Here is an 18,078-nt window from a genome sequence, read left to right as displayed (position 1 = left end):
TCCATGCTCTGCCCTGGCTCTTCTGTACATGGCTGGGAAACTTTTTGATGTCTACCATTTCACTCTCCACTCTGTTGTCACATTATTTACAAACTGCTTGATTTTTTTCCCCTTCACCTGGGCATGACAGACAGTTTTCATGTAAAAAAGGAAAAACACAGTGTGTGTTTTTAGCCTGATGTCTATACCATTTAAGGTCCAAACTGTGGATTTAATATTCTTGGTTCTAGGCGTGAAAGATTTTGAGGACCCATAGAACCTAGATGCATGATGACTGACAGAAAATCTGGGTGGGGAGAGCGGTTGAGCAGCAGTCTTGATTCTTTCCATTGTCACAGTCCCAAATTCACAGTCCCTAAAGTCTGTATGTATGGCACCTTAAGTTGTATTGCTAATAAAAATAAAACAAAAACAAAAACAAACAAAGAAAACGTCACGCTGCTCTCTAGTGGTTATATGAAGTACTGCAGGTGACCTTTTATTGCGTTTGCCGAAACTCACCCTGAGTAGATCTGCCTCTACAGTATGTGGATGTATAATTAAATTACATTTTTCCACAAAGTCTGCATATTCCAGTTCCTTCAACACACTAAACTCACACTAATTCTTATCCGTGACAAAGTGACAAAACAAGTGATATCCACAGGAATGTAGTGTTCCTATACTGAACCTAACTAATAATTGTGTGCATGGATCACTGCAATTCAAGCCTTGATCCAAATCACAGAAATTTATTTGGATGCAAAAGCTGTAATATGCAAGGAAAAGCAACATCAGAGGATGCATATTTACAAGACACAATGCACGTTAGTAATCACACATTGGCATGGACAATGTACACAGGAATTTACTGTACATTTAAAATTGGATGTACTGTTGTAAAGCAAGAAGAGGGGGGAAGATAAATCAGAATATGGCTGTGCTTCCATAAAAGGAAGATGTTTAAGTCAGTGATGATGTATAAATCATCAGCTGAACTAGAACCAAAATACAGTGACACACCTTCAATGGTGTCATTAAAACATGAAAGCACTTAAGTCACTGAGTAGTGTGTTTTGGAACATTGGACATGCTTTATTTCAGAACTTTTCACAATTTATTTAAACATCTCACATATACAAAATAGGTACAATAGACTTTGTGATGTCACTTTTTGAGAGAGAGAGAGGCCGCCTAAAAACCGTTCAGAATTGGATGAAATATGTGCTGTCAGTATGAACACTGTGTTGGATTTGAAGAGAAAAAAGCCTGAACAAAAACAAAAGAAAACCAAAACAAACAAACAAACAAAGAAAATGCCTAGACAAAACAAAAAAAGAACCAAAAAAAGAAAACAAAAACCAGACATCAGGTTCCACCTGCTTAAAGTGGGGGAGTATCAGGGGAGGTATGCAAGACTCCTCAGATGTCAATACAAAGTAATACAGTAAAAAGTGGTTTGCTCCACAGCTGCATATTAGCACCATATATCTCTGCTTCAAGTAACTGAGCACCTTCCGATACTGGACAAAGCTTGAAGCATTAGAAGTCTTAACATCTCGGTTGTGGACCCAGGTTTTGTCAATAGTATTTTCTTTAAGTACAGGCATGAGGTAGTTTAAACCTTATTTTCATGGAAATTGTGGTTTTAAACCTCCTCTTTGGAAGATATACAAAGACCACAAAGTGATGCATACTTTCAGCGTTTTTATTACACTTCTTTTATTTTTTACAAAAGGATGACATGATGTCCCAAAACAAGGTGTTTTCCTGCGTCCCCTTTGAGTTGCTGTATTAATTTGCATTGCACAAACGCTCCGTTCAGTCCGTTCAGTCCTCTCCGATAGTTGCCCATCTTAAGCAAGTGGATGCGCAGAGAGAAATCAGCATTCGGTATAAAAAAAACAACACAGAAAGGGCAGAGATTTTCTTTTTTCGTTCTTTCTCTCTTTTTTGGTGTTAATTTAACATGAGTCTATTTATTTGAAACAGACTGGGCCAATGTCCAAACCAAACTCCTGATCAGCTCCACCAATGTCCAAAGGTGCAATGTCGAGGATGGGCAGGCGAGATGGTTTATTTGTTCTGTACTCAATCACTGTCTTGCTCCAGTCACCAGTGTGTCTCTGTAGGGGTAGAGGAAGAAAAGGAGACCGAATTTCAGAATAGTGCATAGAGGCAAAGCAATTCACATCATGCAGCTCTGAGACAGAGATATGCTCTGTCTGATGACACTAGATGGCATTTATTTAGCAGTTAATCTACCATAGACAATGCACATTGCTTATCATTACTGTTAATCGTGCCACAGCTGGGCAAAAGGCTAATATTACCCTGATGTATGCTGTCACTCTCATGATTGAGAATGAAACTGAGACAATTAAACTAACATAAAAAAATGCTACTCACAGTGCAGCCATCCTCCAGCACGGAGAAGGTGAAGCGGCTGTTGCCCTCGGCCCTCAGCTCCACATCGTTGGAGCCCTGGAGCACCACTGCCTTCTTCAGGTTGCCGCTCTCACCATCCATGTAGGCAACGCTGTTCTTGCAGTGGTAGGTGACGTTCTGACTAGCCTGGTTGGACAGCAGACGCATGAAGGCCAGCTGGGTGGCCATGCTCTGGGGGCTGAGGGTCTCATCGTTGTAGGTAAACTGCAGGGAGGAAACAACAGATGTTACTACCTCAGTCTTATATACATAGGTGTGTCACAACTGCTTTTATTTCAAATAGTCAAATATGCCTCCACTCTGTAGTTGCTCACCTCAGTACCACCGTTGATGGTCTCTCCGAACCAGACGTGCTTCTTGCCCTCGGTGCTTCTGAACCAGTTCTTGCGGGCAATGCTCTCAGGGTGGGCGTAGATGCAGGTCTCACGGGTGGTGAAGTCACAGAAGACCTTGATGGCATCATTGGTGCAGCCCTGGTTGGGGTCAATCCAGTAGAATCCTACAAGGAAGAAAGAGCAAAGAGTCAAAATGATGGAATATAGAGAATATAGCTCTTTCTACAGGCTAGGAGATATTTGTTGCACTGTATCAGATGAATTTCATCTTACCACTGCTCCATTCAGGGTGGCTAAGTCTGATGTCACGGCAGGTGCGGGCAGGGTTCTTCCTGGATCCCTCAGGAGTGAGCAGGTTATCGATCTGAGTGTTGAGGGACTTGATGGTGGCATCAACCTCGTAGTCCTTGGCTCTCAGGGAAGGCTGATCAGCTCTGTACTCCATATCGTAACCACCAGAGACATCGTATCCACCACCGGCGGGACCGGGAGGTCCGGGCAGACCAGGAGATCCAGGAGGACCCTGAGATGGATAAGAGAGGGGATTGATACAGTTACAGTTGATGGAAGTGCCAACAGAGCTAAACTGTCTAATTTACTAAATAACAGAAAACAGTGTACTTACAGCGGGGCCAACGTATCCAGGGGGTCCACGAGCACCAGGGGAGCCAATGGTACCATGACCGCCAGCTCTGCCATCCTTACCAGCGGGTCCGTGGGGTCCAGCAGGGCCCTGAAGAGGAAATCATCATATATACTGTATTATACCTAAGCATCATTTATATAACTACAAAATAGAAAATGCCCTACTTGTGGTGCTTTAGTGATTCAATAGGAAATTCTGGATGGGCTTTGCATGAGTGTAATTAATCATATTACAATGGAAAATCCCTGGATAACTCCTCTGTTTATATGATATAAATCAGCCCTGCTTACCTGGAATCAGTTCTCCTAATTCAAGTTTTGGATAGGGACACAATGGTTTTGCTAGGGCCTCCACCCTAACCACTGTTGTATTGTGGGTAATTAAGATTCCACTTACTCTAGGTCCAGAAGGTCCGTTAAGACCAGCAGATCCAGTGTCACCAGAAGGTCCCTAAGAGGAGAGAAACCAAATCAATATATGACATGGTAGTTACAGTGTTAATAAAATGTTACCTATCAGCACAGGTGGTTGTATATTGTGTGTGCATCACTCACAGAAGGTCCGGGCATTCCCTGCAGACCAGGATGTCCACGCAGACCCTTCATGCCTCTCTCCCCCTTGTCTCCAGCACCTCCTTTCTCACCACGGGGTCCAGAAGGTCCCTATAACACACACACAGACAAACATATGCAATTTGCCAGGACCATCATGTCACAGGATTCAATTTTCATGTACAAAACATTTTATGCTGGTCAACAACTTAATTTTCTATGTGCTGTTGTTATGACTAGACTTGTTATTTATACTTACAGCGCCGCCTCTAGCTCCGGCAGGTCCAACAGCTCCAGCAGGACCACTGGGGCCCTAGAGATGAAGAAAGACGAGAATAAAATGATAAATAAAATAAAATAAAAGACTGAAATGAGCAAAATTTATGTTTGCAATTTTGTGTCCTGTTGCTATTTTTCAGTGATGAAAATGGGCTGCTGTTGATACTCACAGACTCTCCACGGTTTCCAGGTCTGCCAGCACCTCCACTGGGTCCAGCAGGTCCAGGGGCTCCAGAAAGTCCCATGGCTCCACCGGATCCAGGCTCACCACGGTCTCCCTAAGCATGGAGAAAAAGGGTACATTTAGGTAGGAGCAGAGTATGTATGAGTGTACTATGTGAACATACATGCTTTAAGGTATAAGAGTGGACATTACCTTGAATCCAGCAACACCAGCACGGCCAGGAGGTCCATCGTTACCAGGGCTACCCTGTGAATGGCAAAATTGTTGTTAGTTGATGGAGGAGCTTTTGTGGAGTTTTACATTTTAAAAAAAGTACTTTGTACAGCAAGTTATTGTACTCAAGTGAGATATTTTAATACTTCACAGGTCATCATTACAGGTTTCTGGACCAGTTCATATTGGCATGTTAAATCCTTACCTCACGTCCAGCCTCTCCCTGAGGTCCAGTCATACCAGGCAGGCCAATGTTGCCAGGGGGACCACGGGCACCAGGAGCACCAGCGGGTCCAACTCTACCACCCTCTCCCTATGACAAGATAAAGAGAGAATCACTGAGTCACACTGACTTCAGACTTCAAACTGTACCTAAAATGATATGTACTGATATGTAATTTTTTATTTATTTATCTATTTTACTTTCTGGGTGATCTTCACTTGAGTAAAGGTGCATATCTTAATTCGAACCAGCAAACCAAATGGTCATATGACTTTAAATATTAAGTAATGTATACATTTTTGAAAACAATTTCTCATTGATGCATACAGTTAATTTTGCATGCATGCAGCTCAGTATGAGTGTAATTTCACAAATTGGTATTGATAGTTTGAACTGATAAAATGTAATGCCTATACATACTTGGGGCAATTCTAATGATTTTATTGATTGAAATTATTTAGAAATGCTTTTATAACATGGTTATGAGGTGGTTATAGTACAGGTGAATCCTTTAGGGGCAATATCAACATTCATTTGTACTTACACCAGCACCAGCACCACCAGGTGAACCACGATCTCCTCTAGCTCCAGGCAGACCAACAAATCCTTGAAGACCAAGGCTACCAGGAATTCCAGCAATACCGGCAGGACCCTAAATATACACACACAACATGAGTTGACAATGGAGATCTGTAGGTCTATATTGGTACAATACAGATATAAGCTCAGTTTTTTGTATAAACTGTAAATAGTAAATTTGACTTGATAAAGTTTTGGCTGGAAAAAATTGGGCTATATCTTACAGGGGGACCAGCCTCTCCAGAGGGTCCTTTCTCTCCAGCTGGACCAGGTACTCCAATCATACCCTGGTCTCCAGATGGACCAGAGGGACCTGGATCTCCACGGAGACCACGGGGACCATCCTTACCAGAGAGACCGGCAGGACCAGGGGGTCCAACAATACCCTGAGGGAGGAGGAAGAGAGTGGGTTAATGTCAGATATGTGTGTGTGTGTGTGTGTGTGTGTGTGTGTGTGTGTGTGTGTGTGTGTGTGTGTGTGTGTGTGTGTGTGTGCGTGTGTGTACGTGTGTGTTTGAGTGTGTAAGTGGGGTGAGAGGGTACAAAGTATAAGTATGGAGGTCTGTGATGGTTATTGTAATTCAATGTGTGTTTGTACATTAGTCATATGTTAATCATTTAAAATATAAATCAATACTCACAGAAGGACCAGCAGCACCAACTCTGCCAGCAGCTCCAGGGAAACCAGTCAGACCCTGACATCAAAAACACACAGTCAAAGGTTATGGAGCCATCATTGAGAATGTGTGGTGTGTGTGTGTGTGTTTATGCATGTGTGAGTGGGTGTCAGAGATAAGATAAGGGTATTTCCTTTACTGAACTGCAAAAAATAAGTAAAAACGCTCAGAAAGAACAAAGAAAGTCTCATTTCACTACCTAGATTGAAATTTTGACCAAAATCAAAGGTACCTATGTCGCTGTTCAAAAGGGATAAAGGTTATGTAATGAGTCAAATTAATTATTTGTATATTTCAATACTCACATTAGGGCCATTGTCTCCACGGGCACCAGTGGGTCCAGAAGGACCGGAAGCACCCTAGATAAACAGAGGAAAATGTCATCAGAATTAATAAACAAAATAAAATAATCCCTGTGTTATCCCAGAGAGTTATCAACTTTATGCTGCAATGAAAAGTGCATTTGTCCAGTGTGAAAGATACTAACAGCAGGTCCAGACTGTCCAGAGGGTCCAGCAGGGCCAGAGGGGCCAACTTCTCCCTTTCCACCTCCAGGTCCACGCTCTCCTCTTGCACCAGGCTGACCATCAGCACCCTGTAGGATGGGGAAGCAGTAGGGTTGGGTCAACATCCGGGCAATTGTATATGCTTGTGTGCAATATTTGTGTGTTGATATAAATTAAGGTGATATTCTGCAGCTTGGACAGGTTGTAAATATGGTATATTATATTGCAAGGTGATTGGCTGCTGGCTTACAGGGGGTCCAGCGAATCCAGAAGATCCAGAAGGTCCAACTTCTCCACGCTCTCCCTGTGGACAACAGGCAGTTGGTAAGAAATCGGCTGATTTAAAATCCATTAAAGTGTTTTATTGGGCTATTTTGTTCAATATTCATGTCCACAGATCATTTGGGGTAAGTAGAGTAGCTGATATCTGTTAATATGAGGAAAGGGAGCCCGCAGCTACTTACAGGAGATCCACGGGGTCCAGCGGGGCCAGCGGGTCCGAAGGAACCGCTCTCACCCTGAAGGAGAAAAGTTATGGAGGGTCAGCAGAGTAGATATGTTTATGTGCATGAGTAACCTTAACCCTAACCCATGAGCATTATATGAAATGTACTCTAATGACTTGTGCAAAATATACTAATAACAGTAGAATCAACAAAAATAAACCAAAAAATTGCTGCCATCTGATTATTTAATAGTATTTCCTCAACTGAAAACTTAATCAGCTGACTTTAGTACTATAGATGGTAATTCATTGTTTCTATAAATGTCACAGCAAGGGTTTCCTTAACTGCTACAAATTGCATAAAAAAGCTGAAAATATTTTAACATGTATCAAAGTTGTTTATTTGTTTGCTGCATTTATTAATATAAGTATATATGTGGGTGAATCAGTGATGTCATATTGTAAATTGGCCATCAGGTGACAGTGTTGAGGTCCTACCTTCAAGTACTCTATAGTACAACACTATGTTAGGGGTTATCGCAATTTCTGCTACAGAGCAGTGACAGGTCTAAGCGTATGGAGCAACCATGTTCAGTTAGATTAGGAAGTGAATTCATGACAGTGATGTGATCTCAATCATCATGTATTGATGTTTTTTTTTTACTGTGATTACATCCATTACTGGTATGGAAGTCAGTCCGCCATCTTGTTGAATAAAGTTGATGGTAGCCATTTTCTAAATTGCATTAAAGTTCTGTGATATTTCTCTATGATACAGTGTCACCATAAACACTTTCATTGTGGTGGTTTCTGTCATATCACCTACATACCTTATCACCATTGGCTCCAGTAGGTCCAGGGGGTCCACTGGGTCCTTGCAGTCCCTAGAAAAAGAGACAAAAGGATGCTAAGATCAAGAGTCTGGTTGTTGTGATCGAACTACTAGAATGAATGGCTACAATTTTAATATCAACAGCTTAAAGAGGAAATATAAACTTACACGGGCACCATCTCTTCCACCATTACCATCGGGTCCTCTGTGTCCAGGCTCTCCCTAAATGGGAGAGAGGATATTCATTTTCATTAACAGCTGTTAATGAAAGTAGCAGTAGCAACTTCGTTTAAACTTGACATACTGTTATTGTATGTCACTCCTGACTCCTGCCAATTTTCTGGATGATACATTTTTTGCACATACCTTCTCTCCCTTTCCTCCGGGTGCACCAGCAGCTCCACGCTCACCAGGCATGCCACCGGGTCCCTGGTGTCCAGGTCCACCAGCAGCTCCAAGAGCGCCGGGCTCTCCCTGGAAACAGACAAGGCCAACTATGGTTCATTTTTGAAAACACAGATGGTTTTGAAACATTACTATATCTATTGATCTGGCACTGACTTATTATGTATGTTACTGATCCTTTTTGTGGAATACAGCTGTGCGTATCTGAGGCACAAAATCCTTTATATAGATCTGATTAAAACTAGTCAACATCTGCAGATAACATTTTCTCCAGTGCAGTCTATATGTCTGAAGATCATCTATAACCTTTGTTTATAGGTTTTTCCCCAGCTACCTTACCTTGCCACCATCGGCACCAGGTGCTCCAGCGGGTCCACGGGCTCCAATTGGTCCCTGAGCTCCAGAAGCTCCAGCAACACCAGGGTTACCACGCTCCCCCTTGAGGAACACACAGAGTAAGTCAATGGACGGTCTATTGTCTGTATGTATGTCTCATCACAAACATGCAAAATTAATCTGATTGGAATAATTAGATTTGTTATATAACTGTAAGCAAACTAGGACATAAAAGAGCATTGGAAGCTATAGGCCTTGACTCATTTGGTACAAACAGACACAGTGCTTCTTAAAATTGAAAATGTCAATATTCAATAGAATCTAGCAATATGAAGAAGGTGCTATAAGTAGCTGTGTGCTCCAGAAAACAAAGGCTGTGACAGGTGAACGTACCTTGCCACCAGAAGGTCCAACAACTCCCTGGTCTCCTGGGATACCCTGAATGGTGATACATGAATGGTTTGCTTAGAGATGTACTGTGATTTTTACAATGTATTGCTTTGTTTGTATATGACATGCGCTTTTTCCTGCTGACGTTGTCAACCTCCATGTGTTATTCCGTATTACTTACTCTGTCTCCAGACTTGCCAGCCTCTCCACCAGGTCCAGCGGGGCCGGGCAGACCCTGTAAATATCAAGTTGCAACATCAGCACCAGTGGAATCAAAAGTAACATTTATGCAAATACTGCTATCCAAAAACGTACACAGAAATAAAGGTGAAAGGTAGAATTAGAGTTTGTTCATTGTTTGTGTACATGTTACTTTTAGGGTTATTTCTTAGCTCTATTAACAATGAACTGATGACTGGTGCATCAAACTTGGTTCAAAACGCTGGCCTTAAGGGCAATAAAACATGTGCTGGGTAAAACTAAGTTAAAAAGTGAAGTTAAAATTAGTCTAAATTGCTGGTTTATATAGAAAAAGATGATGGATTCAAACCTGGAAGCCAGGAGCTCCAGATGGTCCCTGCTCTCCCTTCTCACCAGAACCGCCCTGTTGGGAGAAAGAGAGAAGACCATTGTTTTAAAAAAGACACACTGATGGTTATAGCAGCAGAATTGAGAATATTCTATGTATTTGTCAGAAAAATGGGAAACTTCTACTAAATTTAATGCTACCAAAGTGTATGTATGCAAGCATTCTTACAGCAGGTCCCATAGCTCCAGTGCCTCCATTGTTGCCATCAGGTCCAGGAAGTCCCTAAAAACAGAGACAGGTACATGGTGACATGTCATGACAACAGACAACAGACCTTTCCTTCTTTTTCAAGATGTTGAATCAGTGACAAAGAGGAAACAATTGTTGAGTATCATTTGACTTACTCTCAGTCCAGTGGGGCCAGTGGCTCCCTTGTCTCCAGGCTTGCCAGCGTCACCCTGAAGGATGTAAAAGGAGGTAATTTAAGCATAGGTTATGATGAAATTATTATTAATAACATGTTATATCATTTCACACGAACATTTCCTGGTCCAGTCGTGGCCTTGTTTCTACTTACAGAAGGTCCTTTGGGTCCTGGGAAGCCAATGTTTCCGGGCTGGCCTCTAGGTCCAGTTGGTCCGGGTGGACCGGTGCGGCCATCTTGTCCAGCAGGACCCTGGTGAAACAGGAAGTAGGAGGAGGAAGTGATGCTGATTGTATTCATTAGAGCAAACATGATCATAGAGATGACTGAGATCAATGGCACTATGTGTGTGTGATTGAAATAAATTCATATTTGTAAAATTCAGGTTTACTCACAGCAGGTCCCTCCTTTCCAAGGGGTCCAGAGCTTCCAGGGCTTCCTGGGAGACCCTGTAGAAAATAAATATTGGTCAGTCTTAGATGTAATGTCATTAAATTGTACTGTTTAATCTGACCTCTCCAGTTAGAGATGATTACAGCCGTCTTTTATGGAATCTTGGGTTTTAAATAAAAAATAAAATAAAAAAGACTAGTTCACATCTGACAATAACCTGATACTCATGACATTATACCACAATGTCTCTGAACTATTCAAACACAGCTATGTCAAATGACCACAGGCCTATCCTTCTTCTCCTGGCTTTGAAGGTCTGTGTGACTTACACAGAGATCAGATCCCTAAGATACTGTTCAAAAACAAAATTTAGCAGAGCGCTCACCCTGAGACCAGCAGCACCAGGCTCACCAGCACGGCCAGCATCTCCAGGGGCTCCACGAGGTCCACCTGAGCCAGTGGCACCACGGGCACCAGGCATGCCCTGTGAGAAGTGGAATAGAAATGAGGAGGAAGTTTAATCACATGACTGAATGCTGACTGTATTATACTATATTTTTGACTATGTTTGTTGTCAGCATGCTGGTGGAATGAGATTTGTTTATTGAACACTTACAATGGGGCCAGTTCTTCCCTCAGAACCAGGCATTCCACGGCTTCCAGGAGCACCCTGTAGGAGACACACACAAGCATTAGCAGGTTATCCATGCCACATGGCTATGGATTTTGATCTATATGGATACAACACCACCTATCACAAGCAGTGATCTGGTACTCACTCTAGCTCCACGGTTGCCAGCGGGTCCAGGGCCACCAAGCTCACCAGTAGGTCCTCTCTTGCCCTCCTCACCCTGAGGTCCGGTTTGTCCCTGAGGTCCAGCGTTACCCTGAGCAAGGCAACAGAGAAGGTCAAGGGCACCACCCAGACATCCGCAGCTGCAGTTTGATATATTTTCAATATATATATAATAAAGAACATGATTTGGATATGATTAAAACTCACAGGCTCTCCTTTGGCACCAGAATCTCCCTTAATACCCTGAGAACCTGGATCTCCCTGAAATAGATAAACAGACACAATTACTGAAATTAAACTATTTATTAATCATGGTGTATGCATTATATGAATAAGTGTGTACATTTGTTTTTGTGGATGTTTTTGTGCATTAGTACTCACAGCCAAACCTCTGGCACCAGCAGCACCCTGAGGGCCCTGGGGTCCAGGTCCTCCTCTTGGTCCAGGGAAGCCAGGAGCTCCAGCAACACCAGGGAGGCCCTAAATGACAGCCATGTTGGACAGGTGAGCATCACTGAACAGCTTAACTTGAAGAATTGTCTGTATTTTACCTCTTCCCCTAATTCATTTGTTTTGGATTTACCATTATACATTTTAATAAAGATTATATTCTTATAAATCTAAATAGAAAAATAAATAAACACAGTTCTATCAGTAATGTGTCCTGTAATTGAAACAACCTTATTATGTGTGGTGTGTGCAGCATGACATAGGCCTGACTGCTGTAACCTGTAGATGACCCTATATGATCTTTGACACATTCTGGTACTATTTGAATACTTACAGCGGCTCCCTTGGCTCCATTCAGGCCATTATTACCAGGGTTACCCTAGGGGAAAAGGATAGGAAAACAGGGAATTTTATCAAAACAAATTAAGATTAAACAAGAATACAAAGATAACTTATTTTGAAAAAGAATCTTAAACCTTATATGTAATATATGATAATATATCAAAATGTAACTGCTGTAAAGGACTGTTTACAGAACTTCAGCAACTTAAATACTTATTTAATGGACAGAAGAACAGACAGCAATATATGCAAACCATATTACTTGTGCAATAATATTCATAATGCACAAATAGACATCCACCTTCCTATTCATTAGAATAACACTTTTTTTTAAAATTGACTGATCTTGCTAGGAACAACAGTCTTTTGAAAATCAAGAGAGTTTAAACACAAACTAAAATTCATTCTTTTTGGCTAATAATTTTTGCAGGCCTGGTTATGAGTGACAAGAAAGTGACAACGGGAATCATGGCAGCAACATGTTTGTGTACTTACAGGTGGACCAACGGGGCCACCAGCACCATTGGGTCCGGGCTCTCCTCTAGATCCCTGAGGTCCAGATGGGCCAGTAGCTCCAGCACCTCCAATCTCTCCCTGTCAAAGACCAAACACATCCATAATCAAACACTGTCTCATTGATACCTGGTGGCTGTTAGTGTCATAGTGTGAGCAGTACTGTATTTAATGTGGAAATATTAATTGGAGCTGTTGTGTGTAAACTATTCCCTTGGGGATATTATACGGTACAATAAACTATTGGTTTTATGAACAATGCTAGATGATGCATCAAAAAGATTAGTAAGTAAGACATGGACATTCCTCTGAATGATGCTTATACTGTGTGTTAAAGAGAAGTGTCTCCTTTTGCAACCATTAACAGGAACCTCTGTGGGAGGCAACATCGTCAAAGGAGAGGAAATGCTACAGGACCTACCTTGGGTCCGGGACCACCGGGGAAACCTGGGGGACCAGCAGAACCAATGGGGCCCTGTGAAGAAGAGCAGCAGATATGATGTCAGGATGCTTGTCATACAGGTCAGAGTTCAAATTCAGGTCAAAGCTTAAAAACCAAGTCTTTTTCTAAAATGGGTGCTGATCTACTTGAAATTACAGATTTTTTTGGGACATTAATTACTCCTTCTTTTGGTACTTAGGACACCTGTCCTTAGATACTTTCTGGATATGTATCTTGATGACACTTAACTCTTGAATTACCTATTCACAGAATGTTTTAATCTTATAATATAAAAAGTGTTTGATACTTACAGCGGGGCCAGTGGGTCCAACATTGCCATCAGCACCACGAGCACCAGCAGGGCCAGCAGGGCCAACACGACCTCTCTCACCATTAGAACCACGAGCTCCCTAAAGGGAAAATACACAGAAAGCAGAAGAGATCAGAAAAAATGTCCTTATTTCCAATCATATAATGGCTAAAGGATGAATTCTAGTGAATGAGCAGAAGTAATAACATGAATAATAACTTGTTTGTCTACATGTTTGTGAAAATTCATGGAGAATAAAAAATTACAAGCATGAATATGTAGTATAAAATAATATAATATACTACATATTCATCCATCCATCCATCTGGATGGATGGATGAATATGTAGTATATTATATTATATAGTTTATATTGCCATAACTTGACATTTGGTGGGAACAGTAATGAACTATGTGAAACTGATTGCTAAACACATTGCTAATGTTTCATGCATAAATGGTGACGCTTGAGCTTGATCAAGAACTTACAGCAAGTCCAGGGCTTCCAGCAGCTCCGTGAGCACCAGACTCACCCTATAGAGAGGCAGGAGAAGGTGGATTAGGGTAATGAGTGACTCAAAGTTATAGGTTAATTGGTCAGATAAAAAACATGGAACAAAAAGTAATATATTTCTCTGGGATATTCAAAACTCACCAAAATCAATACATAACTACAAAAAACAGGGATAAAAATGTGTTATGGTGCCTTGCTTACCTTAAGGCCAGCAGCACCGGGCTCTCCCTTGCGTCCATCCAGACCAGTGTAACCCTAAAACACAGACAGAAAGAAATGATGGAAGATATTTACAAGGGAAAGGGCTACAAGATATCACATAACTGGTAATAGTCAAGAATATCTAGAATTAAGGGATAAGGAGAAAAAATGGTGGTGTACTGCCCAAGAGCCACACTCTTAGCCATAAAAGGAAAACTAGGGATCAGTTGAGGATCTATGTTCAATGTATCCAAATTCTAGAATATTATCTTTTTGAGTCCTGTTAAGAACACATATAGGACAGGAGACATTCAAAGTCTCATGGGAAACATGAAGGAAAGCTAGTTCCACAGGAAGTTTATCATCTGGCTCTGGTTTATATGGAAGACACCATAGCCAAATCTATGAGGTGGCATCAAAAATGACAGCAGTAAGGCTTGCTAATTTCTGTCAGACCTGTCAACACATATTTAAAGTAAAGCACTTTGGTATTTCTAGTTAGCTCCTCAGGAGACAGGAAGAAGAAGGTTGGGTCCATGTTGACTCCCAGTGTCCCTCGTTATGGGGAACACAGCTTCCAAAATATAACGTCCACTTTTATAAAGCACAGGTGTGTCTATCTTCTTCCAATATTTTCTTTTGCAGTTTCAGCTGCTTGGCTCAAGCCAGTGGGACTCAGGTGAGCAGGACAGAGCAGGTAAAGTAGCCGGAAAAGATTAACACTCACTCTGTGTCCCTTCATTCCAGGAAGTCCAGGGGTTCCGGGGAATCCACGAGCACCCTAAAAGTCAAAAGAAAGAGAGCATTACTAAGGTATACTTCACCTTTTGTGTCTGTTTGTGGCCTATATGTCCTTACAGAGGATGATCATTTCAACTAATTTACTACTTTAAGCAGTTTACATTATGTCACTGCTTGTGTTTGGTGTTTTGGTGAAAATCACTTACCTGAGGGCCGGGGGTACCTCTGTCTCCGGGCTTGCCAGGTCTGCCATTGTTACCCTGTGAGTCAACAAAAATAGCCTTTAACATTTGACTCTGAACTAATGAAAAACTCTATGTCAACAACTAAATACAATCCCAAGAAGACAGCAATAAACTAAGACTTTACAAAACATTTAAAACAAAAATAGCTCAAATGTGCTTATGCAGAAAAACAAATGTATATACGTACGTCCTCTCCAGCTTTGCCAGGAGGTCCTGGGGGGCCACGAGCACCGAGGTGTCCCTTGGAAAGAAAATCAGAGCATTGATAAGATTTCACAGATGATATAATATAATCATTTGTAGGCCTGCAACTAACAATGATTTTCATTATTGATTAATCTTATTTTCTTGAAAAGTTAATTAGTTGATTGGTCCATAAATTGTCAAAAAATGCTAAAAAAAAAAAGAGTCAGTCACTGTTTTTCAAAGGCCAAGATGACATTCTTTAATTGTCTTTTGTCCGGATCTACAGTCCAGAACTAAAATATATAGTTTACCATCATTGAAATCAGAAAATATTCATATTTGAGAAGCTGGACTTATTTTGACAATGGTCTCTTAAAGAATGACTCCAAATGTTTAATCGATTATCAAAATAGTAGGTGATTAATTTCATAGATGGCAACTAATTGATTGATCAACTAATTGTTGCATCTCTAAGAATTAGAATGATAAATATTTTAGAGGATAATCTTACTGTCTGTCCGGGCTCTCCGGGCTCTCCAGCATGTCCGGTGTGTCCCTGAGCTCCCTGTTGAATAAGAAGCACAGCAATTAGTCATGATATAGACAGCGTAACAAGTGCAACAACAGGTTGTTTTTTTTAGTTCATGGCTGATGGATCAGACAACACAATATAGATAATACAACTATGTGAAAGAGTCAACTTACAGGGGGTCCAGGAGGTCCGGGTGGGCCTCTAGGTCCCATCATACCCTGAGAAAGAGAAAACAATGAATAATGACTTTGATTTAAAATTCAGAGAAATGCACAAAAATAATTGACAGCTTATAGCTTGGAACTTGTAGGTGAATAGTGCTGTAAATGGACATGGATCAGTGTAATGTTGGGCAATGTGTGTGATGGCCTTAAATGCTTTGGTGAATGCATGCGTTTGTCTTATTATGCTTTGGTTAATGCATGTGTTTGTCTTATTATGCTTTGGTTAATGCATGTGTTTGTCTTATTATGCTTTGGTTAATGCATGTGTTTGTCTTATTATGCTTTGGTGAATGCATGTGTTTGTCTTATTATGCTTTGGTTAATGCATGTGTTTTTCTTATTATGCTTTGGTTAATGCATGTGTTTGTCTTATTATGCTTTGGTTAATGCATGTGTTTGTCTTATTATGCTTTGGTGAATGCGTGTGTATGAGAGAGAGGAGGGGGGTGCTTACAGCAGGTCCAGGGCCGGGATCGGGAGCTTTCACACCATCATACTGAGCAGCAAAGTTCTGTTAAACAGTAAAAAATAAGTAACTGTTATGATACAATAATTAAATATAATAAATCATTCTCTAACACAAATATGTGCCTGTTTGCAATAAAAAAAAGATTTAACATAAGTTGGAAGCAGGCTCCCTATATTATTTTTAAGGGTTTGACCTGAAAGCAATTTTGCTTTAACACTTGTAGCCTAATTGTGTATCAACCATGTTTTATCTTTTATGAAGGCCATTGGGTCAAATGAGTTAAGGACAAAGGGTCAAAGGTCACAAGTTTATGACTTCATTAATGAGGCAGTAAGGTCAACAGGTGTAATTAAACAAATTAGGAATGTGTTTCATGGGTATCCCAAAATGTATTGAATGCGGGTCATTCATACAAGATATCTGAGTTTGCATTATAAACAATACTGGCAACCAAAATAATCAATACAAAGTTTTGGAGTGCTTTTGAGATAAACACTGTGAAGCCAGGCTAGTTATTTTGAAAATACAATCAGTAGACTTACTCCTCCGAGTCCAGGGGGACCAGGGGGGCCAGCGGGGCCGGGGTATCCAGGTTCGCCATCTCTTCCATTAGGTCCTTGAGGACCCTGTAAAACAAAGATGATACATTGTGAGTAAACAAAATGATTGAATGAACAGCTGCTGATGGCTAAGGATGCTGCCACGAAGTGAACCCTGCAGTAACAGGAAGGCTTGTTTCTTGTGATAAAACATGAATAAGCACACTACACATTAGATATGCAGATAAACAGATAAAGCAGCATATGTTAATATGTTTTTGTAATATACTGCATGATGGGCGTAGATTTAATGTCAGAAATAAAAATTAAAACTGTGTTGCTGTTTAAAAAAAGCAATTGTAATAAAATAAATCAGGTCACAATATTTCAAATAGCATCTGTTATATCTGTTCCATCCTGTCATATCTGTCTATTCACATTACAATTGTTAATGTAAACACAATTGGGGATGTAAACAAAGGGGTGTGGCCTACTGAGGTCAGGAGGTCAAATGATGTCAACAAACATTGTGCCAAGATGCTTACTAAACATACCACATTAAACACTTAAATTACACTTTTAACAACTTTTGTTGCATCAAAACAGCAGTTTCACTTCAGCTTACCCTGTCACCTCGAGGTCCTTTGTCTCCTCGGGGACCCTGCGGCAGAAAAATCACTCAGTCAGCCCAAAACACAGAGCAGATGGCTCAATGACTCAGCTCCAAACTATTCTTCAAGCAAAAGCAGACCACTCTTTCTCATCTGAGCCACGGTAAATATAACTAAAGGCAAAGTAAGAATCAAATTTGAATTGTGTTTAAATGACCTGGTTTACAATGATAAAATGTGTATGCAAACACATTTGACCTTACAGAGGGAGGACAAGCAAGTTAAACACATTTCAGTTTAGACTAGACATCTCAGTGATTCCCTTTGACCTTTTCAGTGTCTGATATGCCACACTCTAGGTGCTAAATGACACATAAAAACAACATTATGTGCTCACCTTGAGGGTTCCCTAAATAGAAAAGAAGATAAATAAATGTAAGATTTATTTATTTAGTCTTTTCAGGGATTCTTTATGTAATTTAACATTTAGGTTACATTGAATATCAGTTCAATATAACCAAAGATGTTTCTTTCTTTTGCATAAGCATGATAATGAGGTAACATTTTGAATCAAATAACGCATGCAAAAT

The 18,078-nt window shown here is 40.8% G+C and overlaps 1 protein-coding gene across 1 annotated transcript; it reads right to left on the bottom strand.

The window, feature by feature from the left end:
- Nucleotides 1–1,671: 1,671 nt before the first annotated feature.
- col1a2 (collagen, type I, alpha 2) lies at nucleotides 1,672–17,607 on the bottom strand. Its single transcript, XM_062436262.1, has 48 exons — nucleotides 17,503–17,607; nucleotides 16,881–16,964; nucleotides 16,324–16,380; nucleotides 15,819–15,863; nucleotides 15,625–15,678; nucleotides 15,115–15,168; nucleotides 14,889–14,942; nucleotides 14,669–14,722; nucleotides 13,942–13,995; nucleotides 13,716–13,760; nucleotides 13,229–13,327; nucleotides 12,897–12,950; nucleotides 12,458–12,556; nucleotides 11,955–11,999; nucleotides 11,552–11,650; nucleotides 11,378–11,431; nucleotides 11,154–11,261; nucleotides 10,991–11,044; nucleotides 10,760–10,858; nucleotides 10,377–10,430; nucleotides 10,135–10,233; nucleotides 9,962–10,015; nucleotides 9,786–9,839; nucleotides 9,579–9,632; nucleotides 9,210–9,263; nucleotides 9,032–9,076; nucleotides 8,642–8,740; nucleotides 8,264–8,371; nucleotides 8,066–8,119; nucleotides 7,896–7,949; nucleotides 7,085–7,138; nucleotides 6,871–6,924; nucleotides 6,602–6,709; nucleotides 6,420–6,473; nucleotides 6,079–6,132; nucleotides 5,662–5,823; nucleotides 5,403–5,510; nucleotides 4,841–4,948; nucleotides 4,615–4,668; nucleotides 4,409–4,516; nucleotides 4,219–4,272; nucleotides 3,963–4,070; nucleotides 3,805–3,858; nucleotides 3,388–3,495; nucleotides 3,036–3,285; nucleotides 2,742–2,926; nucleotides 2,389–2,631; nucleotides 1,672–2,105 (listed from the first exon to the last, which is right to left on the bottom strand). The coding sequence occupies exons 4-48, from the start codon at nucleotides 15,858–15,860 to the stop codon at nucleotides 1,959–1,961; spliced, it is 3,810 nt and encodes a 1,269-aa protein (XP_062292246.1). The 5' UTR covers nucleotides 15,861–15,863; nucleotides 16,324–16,380; nucleotides 16,881–16,964; nucleotides 17,503–17,607; the 3' UTR covers nucleotides 1,672–1,958.
- Nucleotides 17,608–18,078: the final 471 nt, after the last annotated feature.

The sequence above is a fragment of the Scomber scombrus genome, chromosome 16, assembly GCF_963691925.1.
Source record: "Scomber scombrus chromosome 16, fScoSco1.1, whole genome shotgun sequence".
Taxonomy (NCBI): Eukaryota; Metazoa; Chordata; class Actinopteri; order Scombriformes; family Scombridae; genus Scomber; species Scomber scombrus.
This window is presented reverse-complemented; position numbering and strand designations above follow the sequence as displayed.